The sequence below is a fragment of the Podarcis gaigeae genome (genome assembly GCF_964106915.1).
Source record: "Podarcis gaigeae genome assembly, chromosome: 17".
NCBI classification, from domain to species: domain Eukaryota; kingdom Metazoa; phylum Chordata; class Lepidosauria; order Squamata; family Lacertidae; genus Podarcis; species Podarcis gaigeae.
In genome coordinates, this window is record NC_139694.1 from 40,953,393 (window position 1) to 40,980,485 (window position 27,093).

The 27,093-nt window shown below is 45.9% G+C and overlaps 2 protein-coding genes and 1 long non-coding RNA gene across 3 annotated transcripts in view; 2 read left to right on the plus strand and 1 right to left on the minus strand.

Moving 5' to 3' along the window:
- Positions 1 to 27,093, plus strand: part of LOC310834972 (uncharacterized protein) — a 202,108-nt gene that overhangs the window by 67,397 nt on the left and 107,618 nt on the right. The window lies entirely within an intron of this gene.
- LOC310835355 overlaps positions 1 to 27,093 on the plus strand; it is a 300,425-nt gene that overhangs the window by 52,952 nt on the left and 220,380 nt on the right. The window lies entirely within an intron of this gene.
- On the minus strand, positions 472 to 25,440 carry CFP (complement factor properdin). Its single transcript, XM_083719330.1, has 10 exons — positions 25,301 to 25,440; positions 16,989 to 17,139; positions 15,372 to 15,544; positions 13,049 to 13,219; positions 11,650 to 11,847; positions 10,832 to 11,005; positions 5,194 to 5,388; positions 2,259 to 2,370; positions 1,102 to 1,241; positions 472 to 994 (listed from the first exon to the last, which is right to left on the minus strand). Exons 1-10 carry the CDS (start codon positions 25,416 to 25,418, stop codon positions 990 to 992), a joined length of 1,437 nt encoding a protein of 478 aa, XP_083575456.1. The 5' UTR covers positions 25,419 to 25,440; the 3' UTR covers positions 472 to 989.

Here is a 27,093-nt window from a genome sequence, read left to right on the forward strand (position 1 = left end):
GTTTATATATACTGAGAGGCCTAATAGAGACTGATGCAAATCCCAGAGGTCTCCACTTTATTGTGTCAGAGATATGTGTGTTATATGAGTCCAGATGCAACAACCCAAATAGATGATTGTCTACCAGGACATCCCTTCCTACTCAGCTAATCACTGCAATGGAATGTATTGCCCTACTGTTACCTCTGCAACCTCAGCACCCAGCCCAGCTCAGGAAATGCTTTTCACTCTGGAACACTTAGAACCTTTAAGAGCATTCCAGGACAGCAGGGCAGGCAAGCAAATAACTAGAGAGGTTATTGCCTTTTTTACAAAGCTCCTGACATTGTTACTAATTTTTTAGCATATTGTCAAAGATACTATTTTTCAGCAAATCCACATAGAATAATAGAATTGTAAGTCCAACCCCTTGCAATGCAGGAATCTCAACATGCGGTTTCCCATCCCATTTGAAACCATACTGGACCCTGCTTAGCTTTGCAAATGTGCGAGCGGTTTTATTGCTGCACCACTAGGAGGTACATACTTTTACACCATATTCATCTGTCTGCAAGCAGAGCTCTCAACAAACAGCCTAAAACATCCAGATGCAGAGTAGTGGTTGCTTTTACAGTAAATGAAAACAGTAGAATCCATAATGTGATTAAAATCTCCCACCTAGGACACACACTGGCCTGATATGCTAAGCATTTTTTTTATTTCAAAAATAACAACCAACAAGCATACAATGAATTATATCTATGTGAAAATGAAAAAATGCTTATGAAATGGGGGAAAGCTTATATGAATTAATAGCCACATTACACAGTGTGCTGACATGTAAGTGTGTTGACATATAAGGCAACTTATTGTACTGATTATTCCTCAGTTCTCAAGGTCACCATTTCAAAAAGAGGAAGCAGCTATTGGGGGTTGCAAAGATGAAAGGAAGCTGACATTAGCCTGGCTCCTGGTAGTCTCCAGCACTGAAACCCACAGTTTCTTCAAAATCAGTCTGGGGGTGAAGGGCGGAGAGAAAGAGAGAGAGACGTGGTTAAATTCAGGGGAAATGCTGGGCTCCCCCATCGTTTTCTCCTCCCCAGAAGATCGCCACCAACTCACCTTCACAGGGGGGCACATTTTGGCATGGTGCTTGCTCCTCCACCACCAGCCCCTGTCCATCCAGCGGCTGGCAGTTGGGTCTTGGGCGCCCCCAGAAGCTGACGTTCAGTACCTTCCCGTTCTCTCCTTCCACTGTCATTCTGCAAGCCAGAGAGAAAGGATCACAATGAAGGGACTGCTTGGCTTAGGAGGTCACACTCCCCTCCCCTGTTCCTCCAAACTGGCTTCTCTGAGACAATAACAACACGACAACTCCAGCAGGATATGTCTTCCCCCACCTCCCAACACAGCGTGTGGTACCGCTGCACATTTAAGGCTGTGCCATACCACTATATACAGTCATGGTTTCCCCCAAGAATTCTGGGAGCTGCAGTTTTTTAAGGAGCGCTTGTAGGAGACCCTACCCCATTCCCCTCACAGAGCTGCAATTCCCAGAGTCCCCGGGAAGACCAATTGACTGTCCTAACAACTCTCAGTACGCTTAGCACACTTCAGTTACCAAGAGTTGTGTTTTTTTTTAAGGAAGCCATGACTTCACCCCACTGGATTCCGGCTCAGAGCATCCCAGATATTGTTGCTGGCTACCTTTTGTACTGGTTTTGCATGTGATTGTGAAAGGCTCAGGTGTCTTTATATTCAGGGCCAGACTTAGGGGGTAACTAGGACCCTTTCCTGGATAATCCAGCAATGGAATCCTCCATTGGATTTTAACCCTTGCTGCATCCAAGACCCCAGGAATTAGAAGGGACTCAGTCATCACACAGCCTAACCCCTCCCTGCTCAAACTCACAACAGCCTATCTGTTTCCAATCTGATTTTATTTATTTTGATAAATTGCATGCCCATTTGTTTTTCATGTGTGATTTTTATCAGTATTATTAGTGAACATTCTTTATTGTTTTGTGCAAACTGCCAAGTAGTTTTTGCCTATTAACTCTTGTCAGATAAATACATGAATTCTGCACTAGCTGCAGCTGGCCAGTTAAGCAAGTCAGAAAGTGGTCTCACAGGCTTGCCCTTCAAAAATGAAACAACTCCCTATTTCTCTCTCCCTCATCAACTCAGTGCTCTCTCTCTCTCTCTCTCTCTCTCTCTCTCTCTCTCTCTCTCACACACACACACACACACACACTGCCCTTCCCTCATTTCATACTCACGGGTAATTGGGGTAGATGGCTTTGCACTCCCTCTTGCGAGATTTCATGGGCTTCTCCCCACAGGGCGGGTTGCAGAGGCCCCATGGGCTCCATTCTGTCCAGGCTCCTTTCACTGAAAGAAGCCACACAAATCAGACCCACAGGCTTGGCATCCCTTGACTCCACCTCTGCCTACTCAACAACTACCATGAAGGGAACTGTAGCTCTGTGAGGGTTCTCCCAACAGCTCTCAGAACCCTTAACAAACTACAGCTCCCAGGATGCTCTGTGGGAAAGCATCACAACTGTTAAAGGAGTATCAATATGGTGTCAATATGACAAGCAGAGTATCTGAAGAACAAGTGGGGCATGACAGTGAGAGCCTCAGAATGGGACCAGAAAGACATGGGACTCAGCTGCATGGTAAAAATAAAATGTTATAAATGCATTATAACATGTGATACCAGATGGTGCTGTAGAGCTGGAATCAGAACTATACAATTTTCCATTATGAGCTTTAAAAAAAAATTCAGAGCATTTCTTCTAGTTGTGTAGATGCAGCCCTGCTCAACCTGAAGCACACAGGGTGGCTTTGGGCCAGGCATTCAAAAGCAAGGGGCAATAATCAGGCAGGGAGAGGCGGTTGGCTCACCTACCTTCTCCCATCGTGCCTCATGTCTACAGCTCACTAGGGCTGTATCTGTTTGGAAAGGGATATCAGATACTACACTTGATCTTACCCAAAAGGCCTAAGAGATGGGAGTCTGTTACAGAGAACTCACTTGTGAGCGGACAGGTGTAAGGTTGCACTATATGAGAACTGAAATTTTATGTTGGAGATGCACAACTTGGATCCGGGACTGGATAAAATTAAAAAACACAGATTTATTAGATTTGAAAGGGCATGACAATAGATTTGGTTGGCGTGCGTATTTGTGGTACAACAAAGGGAAAATACATAAAGCATTTTATAATCATATAATTAGGAGATCACTTTTGAGGGCATGGGGAAAACATAAAGAACTATTAGAACTAAAGACCCCATGGTAGGTTTCCCCTGCAGAAGTAATTTCAATCAAGAAAATAAATAGGGAGAAAATATGGCCTACATATAGAGATTTGCTAATAGAAAAGAAAGGGAAGTTAATACTGAAAGAATATGAGGAGCTTAAAGAATATGTGTATGATTGGCTGCAATATCGTCAATTAAATGAGGTATTTAAAGAAGATTTAAAAAAGGTTTTAGCTTGAATATTTCAAGATTCCAAAGAGAAATTATAGAAGATAATACCAAATTGTTGAAGAAAACAAATAATTTATTATTAGAATGGGAAACAAAAGATGAAGAGGTAAAAAGTATAATGATTAAATGGGTGCAAGATATAGGACACAATAAAGAAATGGAAGAATGGGAAAAATTATGGAGAGTAAATTTGAAATTTACTGATTGTATTTTAATAAAAGAGAACTATATGAAAATGATGTTGTTGTTTAGTTGTTTAGTCGTGTCTGACTCTTTGTGACCCCATGGACCAGAGTATTACACCAGAAAAGAATAGCAAAAAGGTATAGAACAGGTTCAAATAAGTGTTGGAAATGTAAAGAAAAGGAAATGTAAAGAAAATGAAGGCAACTTTTCCACATGTGGTGGAATTGCAAACTGATTAATAAGTATTGGGATATGATTTGTAATGAAATTAAGAAAATATTTAAATTGACCAGAAGCTTTTTTATTAGGTATTACAGGTTAAGATTTACTAAGAGAAAAGAAGAAACACTTTTATGTATGCTACAACTGCAGCTAGGAGGTTATTAGCCCAAAGATGGAAAAGCGAAGAAATACCAACTAACTAAGAATGGCTACAAAAATTAATGGAATATGCTGAAATGGCAAAGTAAACAGAAAGACTCAGAGACTCAAGAGAGAATTTAAGAAAGAATGGGAACTTTTCATGTTGTACTTACAGAAACAATGTAACAATGTAAAGATCTAAACTCACTACCAGGATTTGAGTAAACATTTACAATTAACAACAGAAATAATAATTATCAATATGGACAATATGTACAATATCTGAAAGCAGGCAGGGTTTAATGGGGGGGACGGGGGACCGACCAGAAAAGGAAGTTGAGGGAAGTCGGGGGGAGGGGGGAAATTGAGGGAATGTATTTTGTTGATTTTGATATGGTGGCAATGTGATAAAAATGTAAAATCCAATAAAAAATTATTTAAAAAAAGGAAAGAGATATCAGAAAGTAGAATCTTTGTTGCTGTTGTTTTTAAAAATCCACATGATAGAGGAATCATGAATGGCCTTATTAGACTGCACCATCTATGCCCAGCATTCTGCTTCCAGTGGAGGAGCCGTCAGGCTCTCAGAAGCAGGACACAGCCTCTTATTCTCCACCCCGCACCTCAGGAGTATTGTCCAGGAGGCCTGAGCCCCAGGGGTTTGGCACTTTCCTCCCTTCTACCTGAATTGAAAATCCTTTTTTATATATATAAGGCCACTTTCCCTCAGTGCTCACATCTGTGCACATCTATACATCAGCATATGCTGGTTTTAGCATATGTGTGTCTTTGAGGGATCTAGCAACACCCCAATGGCAGCTTATTCAAAGAAATACGGCTTCTTTAATATGGAGGTTCCATTTAAATATCCTGGCTAGTTTTTAACAGAGTGACCTATACTCAAAACAAGTTCCTAATTCTGCTTTCTTTCTTTCTTTCTTTCTTTCTTTCTTTCTTTCTTTCTTTCTTTCCTTCCTTTCTTTTTAAACAAGCCACCCAAGAAATGGCCATCACATTGTGGGTGGGGAAGACAAAAAGAAAACTCAGATTACCTGGGGCTCCCAGCAGCCTCCCTTCCTCCAGGCTCACCCATAAGTGGCATTTCTGAAGCTTAGCCTTTCATATGGGCAGCTCCTTCCACCTCTTTTTATCCCCAATACTCACAAGAGCATAACTGGACATTGTAGCAGCTTCTGATATCCATGGTTGGCCCCACACAGCGCTTGCCCTCATGCGCTCGTCCAATGCATGTCCTGGTTCTCCTCTGAAGTCCAGTCAGCTCATCGCAGGCGATCCTGATATTACTGGCTTTATTCTCACAGACACTCCATTCGGACCACTCCCTCCAGCGCCCGTCCACTGTATGGCATTGCGGGAGAAGGAGGAGGGTCAAGAAGAATGCCAGCTAGCTTTGATGGTGGGCAAGGGCAGCCAGCCCCACAGTCCGGGGATGGGACTTGAGGGCCACCCCCCACCATAGTCAGACACACACACCCATCCAGGGAAATGAGAGTCACCATCCCAGTTCAAGGACACAGCCAGGCAAAAATCACTACAGGAGAGAACAGAAAAAGAAGGGGCATGTTCCGGGCAGAGCAGGAGCTATGTGGGGTGCAGCTGGAGCATTCCAGGGGCCAGATAGAGAGGTCTGGGGGGCCACATTTGGACCAAGGCCTGAAGCTGTCTACCTTGATGTCAAGCAGATTCACAGGGAGGGGGAGAACCATAGAATCATAGAGTTGGAAGAGACCACAAGGGCCATCGAGTGCAACCCCCTGCCAAGCAGGAAACACCATCAGAGCACTCCTGACATATGGTTGTCATGCCTCTGCTTAAAGACCTCCAAAGAAGGAGACTCCACCACACTCCTTGGCAGCAAATTCCACTGTCGAACAGCTCTTACTGTCAGGAAGTTCTTCCTAATGTTTAGGTGGAATCTTCTTTCTTGTAGTTTGGATCCATTGCTCCGTGTCCGCTTCTCTGGAGCAGCAGAAAACAACCTTTCTCCCTCCTCTATGTGACATCCTTTTATGAACATGGCTATCATATCACCCCTTAACCTCCTCTTCTCCAGGCTAAACATGCCCAGCTCCCTTAGCCGTTCCTCATAAGGCATCGTTTCCAGGCCTTTGACCATTTTGGTTGCCCTCCTCTGGACACGTTACAGTTTGTCAGTGTCCTTTTTGAACTGTGGTGCCCAGAACTGGACACAGTACTCCAGGTGAGGTCTGACCAGAGCAGGATATGGTGGCACTATTACTTCCCTTGATCTAGATGCTATACTCCTATTGCTCACCTGGATTACTGTGTCCAGTTCTCCCAGTTTGGTGTCATCTGCAAATTTGATCAGGATGCCCTTGAGTCCATCATCCAAGTCGTTGATAAAGATGTTGAATAAGACCAGGCCCAAGACAGAACCCTGTGGCACCCCACTAGTCACTCTTCTCCAGGATGAAGAGGAACCATTGATGAGCACCCTTTGGGTTCAGTCAGTCAGCCAGTTACAAATCCACTGAGTGGTAGCATAGTCAAGACCGCATTTTACCAGCTTCTTTACTAGAATATCATGGGGCACCTTGTCAAATGCCTTGCTGAAATCAAGGTAGGCTACATCCACTGAGTTCCCTTCATCTACCAGGCTTGTAATTCTGTCAAAAAACGAGATCGGGTTAGTCTGACATGACTTATTTTTCAGAAATCCATGCTGACTATTGGTGATCACAGCATTCCTTTCTAGGTGCTCACAGACTGTTTGCTTAATGATCTGCTCCAGAATCTTCCCTGGTACTGATGTCAGACTGACTGGGCGGTAATTATTTGGGTCCTCTCTTTTCCCCTTTTTGAAAATAGGGACAAGTATTCTTGTCTATCTCCTTAGTTATTCTGGGCTGTGTTTCCTCTGCTGAATCATTTGCTCCAAATTCTTCAGGTCGGGCATTGTTTTCTTTATCGGAAAAGACTGAGGCAAAGAAGGCATTGAGGAGTTCAGCCCTTTCTGTGTCCCCTGTTTGCATTTCACCACCTTCTCCTCTGAGTGACCCCACTCTTTCTTTGTTCTTCCTTTTGCTATGAAAATACCCATAAAAGCCTTTTTTGTTGCTTTTAACCTCACTAGCAAGCCTGAGTTCATTCTGTGCTTTAGCTTTTCTGACTTTGTGTCTACATGTGCTGGCTATTTGTTTCAATTCCTCTTTGGTGGTTTCCCCCCTTTTCCATTTTTTTGTACACATCCTTTTTTAATCTTAACTCAGTTAAAAGTTCTTTAGATAGCCACCCTGGCTTCTTTACGCACCTTCCATGTTTCCGTCTCATTGGTATTGGCTGAAGTTGTGCTTTTACTATCTCCCTCTTAACAAACTCCCAGCCATCATGTACTCCCTTTCCTTTTAGTATTACTGTCCATGGGATCTCTCTCACCCAGCACTTCCCTAAGTTTTATCAGCTTTCTTAAAGTCAAGAAATTGGGTCCTAGTATGCTTGGCTGCTCCTTTCCGCTGTATAGTAAACTTCAGAAGAGCATGATCACTCGCGCCTAATGATCCTTCCACTTCTACCCCACTAACCAGGTCATCAACATTGGTTAGGACCAGATCTAAAATGGCTGTTCCTCTTGTTGCTTCTCCCACTTTCTGGACAATGAAGTTGTCTGCAAGGCCAGTGAGGAATCTGTTTGACCTTATGCTCTTGGCTGAGTTTGACATCCAACAAATATCCGGGTAATTGAAGTCCCCCATTACTACTATCTCCCTTCCTTTTGCATGCTTGGCCATCTGTTCCAGGAAGGCATCATCTATGTCCTCCGTTTGGCTTGGGGATCTATAGTAAACTCCCACAATGAGGTCACTGTTATTCTTCTCTCCCTTAATTTTGACCCAAATGCTCTCACTTTGGCTTTGAGGTTCTAAATCTTGAATCTCTTCACAGGTATACACATCCCTGATATACAACACCACTCCTCCTCCTTTCTTGTCTGGTCTGTTTCTCTGAAATAGATTGTATCCCTCCATTATTACATTCCAATCGTGGGACTTACCCCACCAGGTTTCAGTGATGCCTATTATGCCATATTTAGTTTGCTGTACCAAGAGCTCAAGCTCATCTTGTTTATTTCCCATGCTTTGCGCATTAGTGTACAGACACTGAAGTCCATTAATCATTCCCCCGTGTCTCTTATTTAAGGATTTTTTCCTCCCACCACTAGGTCTGCGTGTTTGCTCCATTTGGTCTATGACATTTGGATGATCATCTTCATCAATTGATAGACTCCTACCATCAGGAGCACTGTCTCCCTCCCCCACATTAGTCAGTTTAAAGCCCTCCTGATGAGGTTTCTGAGATTTTTGGCAAAAACATTCCTCCCAACCATTGTGAGGTGCAGCCCATCGCTTGCCAGAAGTCCATCTTCAAGAAACTGCAGTCCGTCATCTAAGAATCCAAACCGTTCCTGTTTACACCATTTGCGAAGCCAGTTGTTCACTTCCACTATTTTTCCCTCTCTCCCTGGGCCATGTCGTTCAACTGGGAGGACAGATGAGATGACAATTTGTGCATTTAATTGCTTCAATTTCCTGCCCAGAGCCTCGTAGTCTCTTTTGATCTTCTGGAGGCTATTGCTTGCAGTGTCATTGGTTCCCACATGAACCCAGAGGAAGGGGTATTTGTCAGTGGGTTTTATGATTCCTTGCAGTCGTTCAGTTACATCTTGGATCTTAGCCCCGGGGAGACAGCACACTTCCCGAGACATCTTGTCAGGCCCACAGATCACTGCTTCTGTTCCCCTCAGTAGGGAATCCCCTATCACCACTACATGCCTCCTCTTAGGTCTGGTCGGGATTCTTCCGTGAGCTGTCCGTTCCAAGGTCGCCTGCACATTCCCTGAGGACTGAATTTGCTGCTCGTCTTCATATACCTGATCGACTGTAATGAGGGAGAGATCCTCAAATGGAGTCTGCTCTTCGTCTTCCATGCTAGGGGAGAGGACCTCAAAGCAATTGTGTATTTCTAAACAATCAGAGCGAACCCTGGGCCTCCTACTTCTTTGAGTCACGTTTCTCCATATATCTGGCTCCTGTGTTGGTGAACTAGCCTCCTTCTCAGGGGAGTCCCCTGTCTCCTCCTTGGTGGAGACGGTGTGCTCTGTTGGTTCCAAGAAGAGCTCCAGCTCTCTAATTCTTTGGAGCGTAGCTACACATTCCTCCTGTTGCTGGACTTTGTCTTCTAAGAGGGCAATCAACATGTGATTGCTGCAGGTAAAGCTGCCTGCAACCTTTGGCAAGATGGCAAACATTGCGCAGGAACCGCAGGCGACTGCAGCTGTTCCCTCACCCTCCATCTTGAGAATGTCTCGTTGGGGGGCTACAGCGGTCCTTCATCATAAAAAGCGTGAAGACAGGACAAATAACTCCCCCCCAAAAAACCCTAGGTCTCTCCCAACAAACGTTTGAGACTAGCTCCCCTAAATCTAAAAGATGGATCAAACTGCCGCTGCCCTGCAAGCTCTGATAAGCTCCTCCCACAGCTAATCACCTGCCTCAACAGAAACCCTGCCCCCTCTGACCTTTGCACAGGGAGAGCAGCTAATCAGCCACAAAGAAACACACACACAAGAAAACCCTTTTTGCTCCTTCTTCAGCTGCTGCCCTGCAAGCTCTGAGGGGGTATTGTAACTTGGAGCAGCCCTTGGGATCAGGGTTATAATCAAATATAAATTCTTTCCTAGAGGTATGGATCAAAGAAATTGCACGCTGTTTCGCACACATCCATATATGTAGTTGTTAAGTGTGTACCTCCACCCCAAATTACCAACTGAACTTTAAAACTAACTTTTAAAGCATTGATTGTTCAAATTATAAAAAGATTTCATCAAGTTACAAAAATATAGCCTAAAGTCAGAAACAACACATGACCACAACCCGTAAGCAGACCCAGCAAAGCAGGAAGATTCCATGGCATGAAACTTTTCATGAATAAACAGCTGGACCCTTTTCATTATTACCCGTGTTATTATATTCTATTAAGATTTTAATTAAATAAAATGTAAATTCCAGCTATCCAGATGTTTGCGAAATATACCAGGCCCAGAGTCAGCATGCAGCATCCATCCGCAGCACCCCTATGTTGGCTGCCCTGACCCCCAAATAGTGTCACTTCAGGGCATGGTAGGAAATTTACAGACGTAGCCACAGGCAGGGCAAGGGAGATAGAAATGGCCCACCGCCAAAGGAGACCCCCTCAAACCTGGAGCTGGCCAGGCCTCATCCTCATTGGACAGCAGGCAGGAGCAGGCTGACCTCTTAGCAAGCAGCTAAGCAGAGTATTTGCATGATCTCTTTTTAAAGGGAAGCTGAATAACTCACAGAAGAAGCCTGGCCACAGCCCAGAGATGTACAGACAGACCTCCACAGTCTCCTCAGCATGTGACAGCTCAGAGTGGCCAGAGTTTTTTTGGGATCTGGCAACAATCCCAAAGCACCTTATTCAAAGAGATACGGCCTCTGTACACAGAGGTTCCATTTAGTTCTTCTGGCTAGTTTGGGAATAAGTGGGGGCTCCCCTTCACCTCTCAATTCCTGAATTTCACAACATGAGGGACACAAGCCTTCTGAAGAAGGGGCAATATTCACCAGCAGAAGAAAGCCAGAAAGTGGTAGCAGGAGGGCCGCAGATGGCAGTGGGCACTGGGGGCTGGAGGGAATGGAAGCCACCAGGCAGAAGCAAGCGAGCGGGGCAGGCTTTGCGGTGTGGCTCTAGATCCCCACCCCACAAGAGCTGCCCCTGCCATATCTCCTTCCTTCCCCATTACCTGGGCAGGGCGTCCTGGTGTTACAGGTGTTGATGTGGGTGTCTGGACCAGGGCAGAACTTCCCTCCATGCTTTGGCGCAGGGCTGTCACAGAGACGCTTCTCCACCGTTCGGCCAACCCCGCAGGTCACCGAGCAAGAGCCAGTGGGCTTCCAGCTGCCCCAGCTGCCGTCCTCTGTGGGGCAACACAAAGAACTCTGGATCCCCAGCTGGACTTGCTCAGACAAGCACAAGCTCTAAATGGGCATCACTGTGGCCCATCAAGTGTGGAACTACATTGTCCAGGACACAACAGAAATTCATTTGGAAACTCCCAGCCGCAGGGCTATGAAAACTGTGGTCGTTGAGAGTTTCTTGGACTCCCAGCAGCCCCAGCCGTCAGCATGGACAATGGTCAAGGGTTAAAGGGGTCTTCACTGCTACATCCATCCCCAGCCTATAAACTAGGTCCGTCGCTTTGGAAAGCATTGGGACAGGCCAGTCTCTTTACCCATTTCCTTTCTGGATCACGATCTGGCTGGCCAGAGGCAGCAAAGAATCTGACATTCACATATGCATTAATGTAACATTTGCATATGTTAGCTGTACTTTTGTAATATTTTCTGCTCTTTGCATTGTTGTTGCTTTAGTTATCTGTACACCGCTAAGAGATATTTTTAAAATACACTTTGTGATATAGAACTGGCACAAATAGGTACACACTAAATAAATCCATAAGGTGGGGGGGGGGGGCTTGTCTCTTCAGAGGCAACAGGGTCATCACCCACAAGCTGCTTGCAGGAGGAGGGCTGGGTAAATGAGGCAGCTTTCTTTCCTTACGTGGACAGAAGGGCAGTCCGCTGCAGGAGCGGTAGTCTTGATCAGCTCCAGGGCAGGGGTTTCCAGGGGGGTCTCTGGAAGGTGGGGGGCTGTTACACTGACGCCGGCGCTGCTGCCTGGGCTGTGGCCCCGAGCCCTCAGGAATGCAGGTGGCAGGGCAAGGTTCCCAGTTGCCCCAGTTGCCCCAGTTTCCATGGGCTGTGTGAAAAGAGAAGCACAGAAAGATGAGGGGTGTGAGGGGTGTGAGGGGGAGGCGGTGTGGGTCAGGATAGGCTGTGCAGAAAGAAGGCAAGCAAACCTCACCTCCCTAAGACCTGTGTCTCCTCCATCCTTGCTCCAGACTGTCCCGTCTCTCTTCTCCATCAGATCATCCGGTCCCAGCAAAGCTCTACCAGCCATATTTCCTTTAATGCGTTCAGCACCCCAACCCCCCACCCTGATTCCCTCTCCTCCATCCATTCCCATCGCCTTTTTAATGGATCAAAGGAGTGTAAGAATTTACACTTTTATGTATAAGTGTAAGAACTCATACATAAATGCTGCCACTCATGGACAGAAGGAAAGATTGATTTTACCATTTTCATTTTTTGTACTGTACCACAATAAAAAAAAACTCCCCCAAAAGTAAAACAGCCTTTTAAAAAAACACCACTATAACCATTTCTTTGATCATTTTGTGTGGCTACCTGCCAGTGAAACTCTTTTGGTGGCTTACAAAATAAAAATAAGCATCCAGTATTTTTAAAAAATCAAGATACAACAATTGAAACAAAACAAAAAGCCAATAAACACAGCAACACCAAAAAAAATCCTAGAAGAAGCAGAATTAAATAATTTGCAGCTCATTTCAAAACCCCACTAAGAGAGTGATCCTATAGAAATATCCACCAGGATGAGTGTGGTATGGTCCAGTGGATCTCTGAACTCTAAAGACTCTTTTGAAGGCTTGTTTTCCCTCTGCCAGGTTTAGGCCAGCTCAGCTGGCAGCAGCCCTGCTCCTGAACAGAATTTGGATCTGGTGTTCTGTACACGAGCTTAACTTATGGTGGCTTATTGTGTATAGGATTTCTCCCTGAAAGATGGCGAGCATAAGCTTTATTTAAAACAATATTAAAACTGTGAAGGCCTAGCCCTAGGGTTTGTTTTGAAACACAAGCTGAAGCTTCATTCACCTTAGTGAATAAAAAGGTACCACAAAGACCACAAAAAAGACACCAGGTGCACCTCTCTGGGGAAGGCAATAATCAACTATATATGTAGCTGATTAATCCATATTACATGTACAGCCTTGCTCCCTCCTCCATTTCAACTCTCTGACCTCTCATTGCATCCATTTTCCTTCCCTTCCTGACATCCTTTGACCCAGTTCTTATTTTCCAATATTCTGTCAAAAACCTACTTGGGCAGATCAGGTTGGTGTCACAGGACCGTTGTTCGGCGCCGTCTCCTAGGCAACTGCCTCCACAGTCTGGTGCTGGATTGGTGCAAGTGCGCTTCCTTGTCTGCAGCCCTCTGAGGCAAGTCACAGAGCAGGGACTCCAGGCAGCCCAGGCTGACCAGCCTCCCACCCCTGCAAAGAATTAAGGGGTGGCATCAGTGAAGACTGGGGTGAATAGCTTCCTTGACATGCCCTGAATTCTCTTCATGAAGCCCAGTCTTTTCTGCAGAAATGCTCTTAGGAAGCAAGCAAGCCTGCCCATCTGACCCACTGTTGTCCACAGACTGACTGGCAGCCGCTCTCCAGATAGCTGATATATTCAGAAGACAGAAAGCGGGAGCTATTAGCGAAGCTGAAAGCTGAAGATTCATCTCATATTGTCAAAGCCACCCGAGGTCCCAGCTCACAAGAGACCAAAATCCAGTCCAAGTTATATACAAAAGGTTTTATTGAAGAACATTGTTGTCATTACATCCAAGCTCCGTGGCTCAGCATCTGTTACCCTTAGATGTTAGAAGTCCCCTCTGAGTCAGTCCCGCCCCTGCACCAGCTTAAGAGGCTTGTACTGCTCCACCTTTTCCTCTCCTTCCTTTTCCGCAGGGTCTTCCTGCCCCCCTGTGCTCCCTCCCTTCGGGACTCCCCCGAGGCTGAGTCTTCTGACGCCTGCTCCCCCCTCCTTCGTGCTTTGGGACCAGGCTCCTCCTCAGGGCTCTCCTCATTTCCGCGCGCCTCCACATTTGAACTTGGCGCGCGTACGTTGCCTCTGACCTTCCTTTCGACCGTTACGCTACTCTCGGTACTACACTCCTCCCCTTCCGGCAGGACGTTCTGCTCCGAACTCCTTCCCCTCTCTGCTCCCTGTTCTGCTCTTTCTGACACACTGGCAACTCCACCCCCTTCACTCCGTTCCGACGGAGAGGCCGGTCCCGATCTCCAACCCCCACTGGGGATTCCCTCTTCGTTCCCCTGCTTCTGACTGCTTCCCTCTCTACTGCCCCTTGGCCTGACCAGGGGGGCTCCCTTTTGGGAATCCTCGGATTCACTTGACGGACTCACTGACAACCTCGGGTCATCGTCGTCCTCTTCCTCGTCGCCCTGGGACCCCTCCCCCTCGCTCTCTGTCCCTGAAACCCTGACACATATATTTAAATCAAATCAAAGTGGGGTGGGAGAGGAATTCAGCAGCTACAAGAATCCACAGTAATGGGAAATTATCATCATATAAACAGACAGGTGAGCTACAGGTGTGATCAGGATGCAATCCATATATCCACTGGCGGAGGAAGATGGGGGTGGGGGAAGTGCACCGCCCTCGGCAGCGTGCTCCGGGGCGGGGGGTGCCATCTTGGGAGGAAAAATGGGGGGGGGGAAATAAGGATGATATGTTTCTGAATAATATGTTTTGTTTTAATCATAAAATCATAGAATCATAGAGTTGGAAGAGACCACAAGGGCCATCGAGTCCAACTCCCTGCCAAGCAGGAAACACCATCAGAGCACTCCTGACATATGGTTGTCAAGCCTCTGCTTCAAGACCTCCAAAGAAGGAGACTCCACCACACTCCTTGGCAGCAAATTCCACTGTCAAACAGCTCTTACTGTCAGGAAGTTCTTCCTAATGTTTAGGTGGAATCTTCTTTCTTGTAGTTTGGATCCATTGCTCCGTGTCCGCTTCTCTGGAGCAGCAGAAAACAACCTTTCTCCCTTCTCTATGTGACATCCTTTTATATATTTGAACATGGCTATCATATCACCCCTTAACCTCCTCTTCTCCAGGCTAAACATGCCCAGCTCCCTTAGCCGTTCCTCATAGGGCATCATTTCCAGGCCTTTGACCATTTTGGTTGCCCTCCTCTGGACACGTTCCAGTTTGTCATCATCATCAGCCTTTTATTCGACCGTCAGTCAGAAAAAGTACATTTGTCAATACACAGTTAAACATCCAGGAACATTTAGAGCTTAGCCAACACTAAAATGGGCTAAACAGATAGCCCCATATCAATACAGTCAATTATAGTCTTGTGACGCTTAAAAGCTAAAAAAAGAAATTTGGCCACCAAGGAAGGTATAGCTCTAGTGACATTATTCAGCAAGTGTAAAACCTGGTTTTTCCAGTTTGTCAGTGTCCTTCTTGAACTGTGGTGCCCAGAACTGGACACAGTACTCAAGGTGAGGTCTGATTTTGAATTAAAATTTTAAAATTTGAATTATAATGTTGAATTAAAAAGTTTTTTTTAAAAAGAGAGAGAGAAAAGAGCCACAATAGCAGAGCCGAGATGCTTACTGGGGCAACAGGCCATCAGGCTGCAGGCCTGCATCTCCCACTGGCGGGTGCTGGCCTGACAAAAGCCGGCCGGGCCGTTGCGCCCATGACACGTCCGGTTGCGCCGCTGGACACCTTCCCGGCAGGAAACAGAGCAGGGGCTCCAGGGGGACCAGTCACTCCAGTGGGCTGCCCTGTGCAAAAAGAAAGAGGAGGAGGAGGAGGTTACGAGTCCTCCCTGCTAGGGAGAGTCATAAAAATCCCCCAGGGAAATTCCACAGATAACCCAGGGCGGAATTAAAGTACAGTGACTCCCCACTTGCATGGGGGTTAGGTAGGCCCTCACGCACTTCAGTGAGCACCCTCTAAACACCCTTCAGAAGCCCTCTCTCCCGCTCTCTCTTCAAACCAATCCCAAAAATACCGCATCCCAAAATATCCGCAACTGGAGTTGAAGCTCTGCTTCCTGCCGAGAGCCCCAGGGCCAAAGACTCTGGAAGGGCTTCCACCAGCTTCTCCTCCCCATGCCCACCACCACTGCTACCCCAAATGGGCTCTGGAGGGTCAGGAGAACTCCCCAAACAGCATGCAGCAGGAGGAAGAGGGGAGATTCAGGCCAGCAGGATTGCTGGTGCTGACAGAGCAATCTGCCTAAGGCTATACTAAATTCCTCCTTTAGCTGCGCACTCACAAAGTCTAGGTGCAAATTTGTATTATGGTGAGCTAATTCCCAACACACTAGTTAGACAGCAATGAGGGCAGCACCCTACTTAGATTTTCTGTTCACAAGGAAGCCATATCGTTGCGGGAGAAATATTTGCCTATAGAAAAGTGCTTATTTGCATTTAACACACACACTATCACAGTCAAAGTGTGGTCTCACAAAAGCTGTACGAAAAGCAGAGGATGTCATGCTGGTTGATTAACCAACATTCCAAATTTAACAGCAGGACAATACCTTTACAGGGATGTTGTCTGTGTGTAGTTAACCTGGTACTAGGCAAGGCAGCTACAGCCACACCAGGGACTTATGGTATGTAATTATCCCCTGTGCTTTAAGGCCCAACCCCTGGCGTAGTGTCTGGGGGGGGGGGAGTCCCATTGGGGATAATGAGGTTGGTGGCTGAACCAGCTGAGCATCCAAACATACTTTTAAGGGAGGCCAGTGTTTGGCCCTCCGGAGGCCAGGGGCCTTGGCATTTTCCAGGTGCCTCGGCTAGGGTGGTAGAAAGAAAAAAAGCGAGCATCATGCTGTAACCACTTATACACAATCCATTGACAGCAAATTTGGTGCACATTTAAAGCACATGGCTTCCTCCAGACAATCCTGGGAAATATAGTTCACCCCCTCATACAACAACTGCAATTCTCAGCACCCTTAGCAAACTATAGTTCCTGTGATTCCTTGGGGGAAATCCATGTGTTAAATGAGCATATGGTGTGAGTCCTGAGCACAACAGCATTCTTCCTACTTGTGATCCCGAGCAACTGCTCTTTGGAGGTAGAGTATGCCATTGTGGCTCGTAGCCACAGAAGGTATTGGGGGATCTCCAGCAAGAGGGATTGGGTGAGCTAGAGAAGGTGCTGAGTGAAACATGGGTACAGTGGTTAGTGATAAGATTCTGGTGTGACACTCACTGGCAGGCCTGGCAAGGCCCATTCCTGTCCAGCTGGAAGCCGTATTGGTGGTTTAGGCAGCAGTCGTCCTGGGCAACCCCTTCCCCCAGCAGGTCGTTGCACTTCCCTGAAGTCACATCAAATGCCCCGTAGCAGAAAACGTTTTGCGCTCCTGAAATGAGAAAACTCAGCTGAGAGCAGGCTGCAAGCATGAGGATAGGAACCCCCCTCCTAAGCACAAACGGGGAGCTGTGAGTTCCCTATGTGGCCTTGGGGACTCTCTTCAGGCCACACCCTCCTTGATGCCTCCCACTTGCCTGGAAGACGAGTGGACTTCCATAGTGTGTGCATAGGAATCTCTGGCTTTGACACAGTTGGGGTGTCCCTACAACAGGTAAGGTTTGCATCCAGTGCTGTGCCTGTTTCTGCATCTGGGCCCCATCCATCACCCCTGGGAGGTAGTCCCAGGTGAGGCTTGAAAAGGTCAGCCAGATAACAAACCCTTATCAACACAAAAAATACAAGACAAATGAGGTGACACCCGAATGCCCTGGCTAACACACCAACTACATGCCCTCTTAAAATCAGCAGCAACTAGGCCCCTGACAACCTTTGAAAACCTCCTCCTAACAACAAAGGGACACAGCAAAGAGATGGTGTCCACAATGTACAAAATACTACTCCAAAATCCCACAAACCCCCTAGACGTAATCAAAAAAATTGGGAGGACGACATTAACCCCACCCAGTGGACTAGAATATGGTCTAATATGGCCCTTTAAATCGATATCAGTGAAAAGGAAAGAACTTGCTCTGAAACATACTTGCAGATGGTACCTATTTTTTTAAAAAAAGAATTTTTATTAGAGTTTCAACAAATTTTTATCATAACAAAACAAAACAACACAATAACAGACAAAACACAGTATAAAACATAAAAAAACAAAAAGAAACATATAACTTCAAATCTTAGTTTCTTGTAGCTTACTTTCCCGACTTCCTCACACCTCCCCTTTCTGTGTTCCAATTTCTAATTTATTTTCAGCAAATCCTTCCTTTATTTTGACTAATTTTAATATTGCTTATTTTCTTTTAAATTAACCATTACCGCTACTAACCACTTATCTTCTAATCCCCCATCATTTTAACATTGATTAATTTTGCTATATTTCTTTACTTATTGTTCATAAAACATCTTTGCATATTCCTTTCAACTATGTCACTAATACCGCACTATCTTTATATCCTGCATCACTTTAACATTCAAATATTTTGCAATGTTTTTGCAGATAGTCCTTAAATTTCTTCCAATCCTCTTCCGTTTGTTCTTCCCCTGTGTCTTGGATTCTGCCAGTCATTTCTGCCAATTCCATGTAGTCTATCAATTGCATCTGCCATTCTTCCAGGGTGGGCAAATCTTGTGTCTTCCAGTACTTTGCAATGAGTATTCTTGCTGCTGTTGTTGCATACCTTGCAGATGGTACCTAACACCAAGGAAACTAGCACTAATACGCCCAGGAACATCCCCAAAATGCTGGAGAAGATGCGCTTCCATAAGCATATACATCCACAGTTAGTGGGAATGCCCCCAAAACCAACTATTCTGGACAACAATCATACAAGAAATATGCAAAATAACTAAGCAAGTATTAGAAGTCACCCCAGAACTGGCCCTACTAAGCATCTTCCAAGATAATAATGCCCACTCACATCATAAAGAGCTCATAACCCACCTACGCTCAGCAGCCAGAAACATCATAGCCAGACACTGGAGAGACCTGTTAGGAGTAAACATGGACCAGCACACCAATGGTATCAAATAGTAGGAGAAACAGCTTTATTAGAAAAACTAACCAACAAACTGAAACTGACACAGGGACAAATAGAAGAAGACGCCTTCACCCTTTATCACATTCACAACCCAACAAGACAACAAGAAGAACCCACCAACAACAATCTGGATAACCTGTGATCCAAAAACAGACACACATGGAATCAAAGTTCACCACAGCCAATCACAACCAACCAACCACACCCTAGGCCAACCCCAACTTCTCTCCCCACCAAAGAAATACAAGTGAATAGTAAAGGGAACCCACACGTGAGACTGACACAAAACCCCACATATACACCACGTAGAAGAGAAGCATTGCCACCCACTCACCTTCCCCCCCTTTCCCCATTTTCCTCCTAACGTAACACTAATGTCTCAACAAATGAAACTGATCTGTAGAAAATGTAACTTCAAAAAAGAGACATTGCACATACTTTTGTAAACCAAGAAATCTTTAATAAAAATATGTGAGTGAAAGAAAGAAAGAAAGAAAGAAAGAAAGAAAGAAAGAAGAAAGAAAGAAAAGTTCGGCCAGCCCTGACCCAGAGCAACCTCACACACCCTCCCATAGCAGCAACTGGTGGCCAGTTTCCTCTGCCTTAGAATAGTATTATAAATATTTAACGAGATAACTTTTTAATTTTTTTTATTTTTATAATCAAAAAAGAGAAAACATGGTGACGGATCCAAAGGACCATGTGTCTTCCTCCATGTCTTCCTCCAACTGGTACTAAAAGCCTGAGAACTTGCAGTTGGAGGGGGAAATTGTAGAAGCCCACATAACTGCTTAGGTCATTGGCTCTTGACTGTTTTCACATACAGTGGTACCTCGGGTTAAGAACTTAATTCGTTCCGGAGGTCTGTTCTTAACCTGAAACTGTTCTTAACCTGAAGCACCACTTTAGCTAAAGGGGCCTCCTCCTGCTGCTGCGCCGCTGGAGCACGATTTCTGTTCTCATCCTGAAGCAAAGTTCTTAACCTGAAGCACTATTTCTGGGTTAGCGGAGTCTGTAACCTGAAGCGTATGTAACCTGAAGCGTCTGTAACCCGAGGTACCACTGTACTAATACCACATCCTGTAGAATTCTTTCAGTTATATTTTATCCGCACAATCAGAAGGCATTTGAGGAACCAAAATGTTTTTCTGTGCAGCCTGAGCAGGGAACAGCATTATAGTGATTGCAGTAGCTCGTCTTTGTCCCCCCTCCCCCGCCCTGCTCACAGTTGTGAAGAATATTCCTACGTTATGAATGGTCCATGTCGCCATTAAGAAAAATAGGTCAGAACAGGCAAATATATATGTGGACCGTCCCTGGAGCAAGTGACTTTTCTTCTTTAAGTTCTCAAAGCTCTTAACTTAGCTCAAGGTTGTCATCTGAACTGGCCAGATGTTTAACTGAGAATCGATCAGAGTCAGTCCAACATTTGGAAAACAAGACTTTAGAAACGTTTTGCCCCAAAATGGCAACTAGATGTTCCATTTTGGCACTGGCAGAGGAGTACGGGGGGAGTGCACTGCCCCCGGCAGCGCCATCCCGGTGGGGTGCCATCACAGCTCCCCCCTTCCCACGCTGGGCACTACGCCCCCAGGGCACATGCCACACCCCCAGGACGTGCACCAGCCCCGCCCCCACCTGCTCTCCCCCCCTCCGGTGCCGAAGCATGAAGCTCCGCTACTGCATTTTGGTGACTGTAACCTTCCTTTAAGGAGCCATTTGGTGCCTAGCTTATAAATCTGAGTTTCTAACACTGCTTATGGACGTCTGCCAAGTGAGGTTAATGCTTCATGCAGCTGCCGGGTCTGCAGACCCTAATGAGGTGAACTGTTTTGCTAGCATGCATCTGGCAAAACTACCAATTGCCCATGACCACTTGTGCCATAGTAAACATAAGGAAGCCACGGGACTCACTTGTCATTTCTCATCGCTTCAGGCCAGAAAAAGTTTCTCTGACTCAACAGCTCCCTGCCGGGAAGCTGTTCACAAAAGCTTTCACAAAAGCTCTACCAGAACCTCCCTAATCAGAGAACTCAACACATTTGCAATGGTGTCATGCCTACAGGTAAATTTTACAAAGTCAGAAGCTATGTGCTTCAACACCCCTCCTTACACCCAAAAAGAACTAACGAATAAAACTCTGCCACACCAAGTTCAGATACCTAGGGGTACAAATAACCAGAAACCTCAATAAATTGTACCTCCACAACTACAAGGCCCTGTGGCGACAAATAAACAAAGACCTAAAGAGATGGAATAACACGAATTTCACTCTCTCAGACAAAATAGCCATGATCAAAATGATCACACTCCCAAAACTAACCTACCTATTCCAAACCCTCCCAATCTGGATCCCCTCAACCCAACTCTGCAGTTGGCAGAGAAAACTACACTCTTTCATCTTCTCACATAAAAAACCAAGAATAAGCTCCAAATACCTGCACCTCCCCACCTCAGAAGGAGGATGGGGAATCCCCAACATAGAAGCATATTACATTGCCAACCAAATACACCATATAATCCCATATATACTAGAAGATGAGACAAAACAATGGGTACACCTAGAGAGGGACACAATTGAAAATACCTGCACCACAACATACCCACTCCTCCCAAACAAACTAAAGAAAATTCCCACAACACTTAACAGGTACACACAGACCATGCTCAAAGCATGGAAAACACAAATAGGCAAACTATCCCCAACCCCATCCCCACTAATCCCCCTGGCGTACCACCCATTATTCCACCATGCAGCACAAAACCTCCAGATAAAAACCTGGCAAACCAAAGGCTTATATCACCTAATAGACTTTTATAAAAATAACAAACCCTTGTCAACACAAGAAATATAAGACAAACTAGAAGACACCCAAATGCCCTGGTTAACACAACACCAACTACATGCCCTCTTAAACAACCCAACAGTAAAATCAGCAGCAACTAGGCCCCTGACAACCTTTGAAAACCTCCTCCTAACAACAAAGGGAAACGGTAAAGGGACGGTATCCGCAATATACAAAATACTACTCCAAAATCCCGCAAATCCCCTAGACGCAATCAAAAAACAATGGAAGAATGACATAGGCTATGAGATTAACCCCACTCAATGGACCAGAATGTGGTCTAAACCCCCCTTTAAATCCCTATCAACGAAAAGAAAAGAACTCACACTGAAACTCACCTACAGGTGGTACCTAACACCATGGAAACTAGCGCTAATACATCCAGGAACCTCACCAAAATGCTGGAGAGGGTCACCTCCACAGGCACATACCTCCACATGTGGTGGGAGTGTCCCAAAATCCAACTATTCTGGACAACAGCCATACAAGAAATATGTAAAATAACTAAGCACGTATTAGACTTCACCCCAGAATTGGCCCTACTAAACATCTTCCAAGACAACAATGCCCATTTACACCACAAAGAACTCATAACCCACCTACTTTCAGCAGCCAGAAACACCATAACTAGACACTGGAGAGACCTGTCAGGAGTAAGCATGGACCAATGGTACCAAATAGTATGGGAAACAGCCCTACTAGAAAAATTAACTAATAAACTGAAACTGACACGGGGACAAACAGAAGAAGACACCTTCACCCCGGTATGGCTCCCCTTTATCACATACACAGCCCAACAGGACAATGACAATAATCCACCAACAGCATACAAATCAATATGGCTAACCTGATCCAAAACACCCACCCACCTCACTCACACACGAAAACAAAGATCACCACAGCCAATCACAAACAAACAATCACACCCTAGGCCAACCCCAACCTCTCTCACCACCAAAGGAACACAAGTGAATAACACAAGCAAAGCTGACACCAAAATCTACCTACATTAAACATAATAGAAACACCGCCACCCAACCCCAACCCCATCCATCTCCCCTCCCTCCACCCCCTTTCTTTTTTTTCTTTTCTTTTTTTCTTCTCCCCCTAATGCCTCAACAAATGAAACGGATTTGTAAAAATGTTACATGGGGGGGGGGGGAAACACGAGGCATTACACTTACACTGTAAAACAAGAAAACCCTTAATACAATATTTTTTAAAAAAAAAAAAAGCTCTACCAGGAAAGAAACCTGGAAACCCTATGAAGGATGCAGCAATTTTTCAACTACAGTGGTACCTCGGGTTACAAACACTTCAGGTTACAGACTCCACTAAGCCAGAACTAGTACCTCGGGTTAAGAACTTTGCTTCAGGATGAGAACAGAAATTGTGCAGTGGCGGCAGCGGGAGGCCCCATTAGCTAAAGTGGTACCTCAGGTTAAGAACAGTTTCAGGTTAAGAACGGACCTCCAGAACAAATTAAGTTCTTAACCAGAGGTACCACTGTATGGGTAAAACCTTTGTTGTTTCAGTTGGCCCTTGAGAACCAACAGCTATAATCTTTGCATAGGAAGGACTGGCAGAACAGCTGCTTGGCATGCAAAAGCTCCTTGGTTTGATCCCTGGCATTTGCAAGGAGGAGGTGCCTGAAGCCCAGCCTGTTTCTTGACAATACTGATCTAAATGGATCAAGAAATGGATCTAAATGGATCTGACTCAGTATTAGGGCAGCTCCCTATGTTCTAGTATTCCTTGGTTCATATTGTTTTGCTGCACCCGCCTCTGATATTGGTGTTCAGAGGTGAGTGGTGCTGCTTATGTAGCCAAAACAGCACTACCCATGCACAAGATGGATGCATGACAAAGCATGAAAAAAGCTTTAGTGGGAAAATAACTATGGGGAAGCCCCGCCCCCAAAAGCCCAATGAAGACTGAGCTGCATTGTCATTAAAGACTAACTGTTGGGTTGAGGGAAAGGATCCATTGCATTGTATTTTGGTTTGGGTATTTTATTCTAATTTTGTGACCTGCTGTTTATATATTGCTGAATAGCAACATATTTATTATTTAAATAAATGCCTCAAATTATAAAGGGATTGTTCTGCATCGGCCCTCCTGGGCAACAAAAGGTCTCTGCTGAAACCACATGAGAATCCTAGCCCTTCCAAGGGAAGATTTGGCAAGAAGGGATAAGTAAGTTCTATACCCGTGGGATACTTTGGCCACATAATAGGCAGGTTTCGCACTATTTACGCTACCTTTCACATCTCAGGTTGCATGGAAATGTTTAAGCCAAATCTGTGGCTTAAAGGGGCCTGAAAGCTTCCTAAGCACCCCTAAGTAAAGGTAAAGGGACCTCTGACCATTAGGTCCAGTCGTGGAAGACTCTGGGGTTGCGTGCTCATCTCGCTTTATTGGCCAAGGGAGCCGGTGTACAGCTTCTGGGTCATGTGGCCAGCATGATTAAGCCGCTTCTGGCGAACCAGAGCAGCGCACGGAAACGCCGTTTACCTTCCCGCTGGAGCAGTACCTATTTATCTACTTCACCTGACGTGCTTTCGAACTGCTAGGTTGGAAGGAGCAGGGACCGAGCAACGGGAGCTCACCCCATTGCGGGGAATCGAACCGCCGACCTTCTGATCGGCAAGTCCTAGGCTCTATGGTTGAACCCACAGCGCCACCCACGTCCCCAAGCACCCCAGATGCCGCCTAAGTCTGCTACCCTTTTCCCGTGGTGAGGGTCATGGGCTTAGCATCTGCATGACAGGCAGAAATCCAATAGGCAAAGTATTCCCTATCGCATATACTGGGGAAAGGATTGTGTGCACAGAATATGCAGCTGGTAAAAAGGCAGGGCACTGCTGCTGCAGAAATAAAAAGTGGCAACTAAACACAACCTATGTCCAGGATTGTCACTTAGCTACCAGTACACAAAAGTTAAGGACATCAAGCTTTCCCCAGAATGCAGCTCAGAGGAGTCTGTGCACATGAGGACATTATTGGCTTAATTTCTGCTTGCTTTGCAGGCACAGGCACAGGCCCTGCCAGAGAATGGGGGGAACTCTCCCTCACTACTAGCGGTGGGTGATTTTGTCAATTTCAATGTCTCTAATTTCTCAGTTTTCTAATCTTTAATTCCGTTCTCCATATTTCCACATCAGTTTGTAATGATTTTTTTTTAATTCCTCATGAAAATTAATCTTCATGTTGGTGCATATTTCTCCTAATATTTTATTTTTATTCTGAAGCATTTATAAACCAGTTAACACTTCAAAAACCTCCAAGCAGTCACTGTTATAGACATTCTTGTATGCAGTTTTGCCTAAGGTACACATTCTTGCAAAACAATTTCCCCAAATACACTGATGCCTGTTATTTTCACAAATATATGCATTTTTGTGCACAGTTCACCCTGTTATATGCAGCATTGTACACATTACTTGGCAGGAGAACTGCCCTGCAAAATTTGGAGAATCCCAGATTTCAAAGGATAGTTACATTTCAATTCACATCTTGTTTCCGAGAGTGCAGATTAGGCAGGTCAGCCTTTAAATGCAAAGTGAAGCAAGACACACACACACACACACACACACACACACACACACACCCCGCCGGCAACTGATACTCATTACCAAAACATCCCTGTCCCCTTTACCTGCAGGAGCCTCCAGGACCCCAAACCACCAAGACACGACCACCAGGAGCCGAAACTCTTTCCCCCCAGCCATGCCTGCCTCTGGAGCAGAGAGAGAGAGAGAGAGAGAAGATGACATGGCCAGCTATTGGGGAAGTTTGGAGCAGGGGAAGTCCCTGGTCAGCCCCTCCTGCAATAGTCCCTTGGAGTGACTCAGCCCCGATAGGTGGGGCAGCACCCTGATCAGATACCTGCAGCCGCAAAGGACGGAGTCCAAGGAGAGCAACAAAGCACTCAGAAGGAGGTGCCTGGATAGCTCCATGTGTTAGAGTGTGGTGCTGATAACACCAAGGTGGCAAGTTCAAACCCCATGTGAGAGAGCTGCATATTCCTGTATTGCAGGGGGTTAGGCTAGATGATCCTTGGGGTCCCTTTCAAATCTGTGAGTCTATGATTCCATGAAGCAAAGACCCCCCCCCCCAGGAGATCTCAGGTTTGCACCAATATAAGTAAGGTGAGAACATATAGACCAGTGGTTTTCAACCAGTGTTCCCTGGGGTGTCTTGAATGATAGTCAGGGGTGCTGCGGGCAACACTGGCCCTCTTTCCTCCCCTCTGATGTCCTCTTGCATCTCTTCTTCCCAAAAGCTTGCACAGCTGTTTGTTGCAGCAGCCCTGGCTACAAGCTCCCCAGGCGAAGGGTGCCTCTGGGGCTGGTCAGGGGGTGCTTCCCAGGCCCCTGTGGGGCAGTGGGAGGAGGCACCTCTCTTTGGTGCGGGGGGGAGTGGCCCAGAGGACTCCCAAGGAGAGGGGAGAGGAGGCTGAGGGAACATTCTGCACGTGAGGGTGTTCAAAAAGGGATGAGGGGCTGCTGGCTCTGAGGGCAAGGGGTGACATAACTGAATTCCTGAGGCCCACAGGGGTGCCACAGAAAGAGGGTAGTTGGTCAAGGGAGCCATGGACTCAAAAAGGTTGGAAACCTCTGATATAGGCATATGTACACCGACCAGCCAAGGACACCATTTCCTGCATCATCTGTCCATTCATTATGGACCCTGAGATTCATCATGCCTTAATGAATTCATTAGTCTTTAAGGGGTTGCAAGACTCTTTGTTATCTGTAGGCAGAGCTGTGGATCAGTGCACAAAATCTCAAGTATGAAGGAGGAAACTGTGGCCCCCAAGCCACTATAAACCCCGAAAGCCCAAACCAACATGAGGAATGGTCAAGAATGGCCACAGGTTCCTCACTGCTGATGTAGAGCATAGTCTGTTGGGGAGATGGCAGGAGTCTGTAACATCAGAGCTGGGTATTGTTAAAGGTTTGGGTGAGAGTCAATCTGGGGGTCCCTTCCAAACCTGTCTAGGTGCAGTCTGACTCTATAAGAGGAAACCAGTCAAACCAGTTGGCCTTAGCCTTCCATTTACATTAGAGAGATGTTGCCCTGTTGCCATGGAGACAAACGGGGTAGCTACCACCATCACCACCCATCTAGCTGGAAGCAAGTCACCTTGTAAGGTAGAAGAACACTAGCCAGAGTTACTTACTGTGAGTTTTTGGCTGATGCTGGAAGTTGGAGACAGAGACATGACTTGCACTGTGCTGGACCCAAAGCTGAGCTTGGGGCTTCCCTGGAAACCTCATGGGGAGTCAATATCTCTTAGAATGTTAATGCCTGGAGCCCCTCCATCCTGTGCTCAGACTGTATATACAGGATGTGTAAATAAAACAATATAAAACCGTGAGTAGACTCAGGCACCCCCTAAGTTTCTCACCCCTCTATGATTGGGGTGCACCAGGGCTCTGAAAGGCA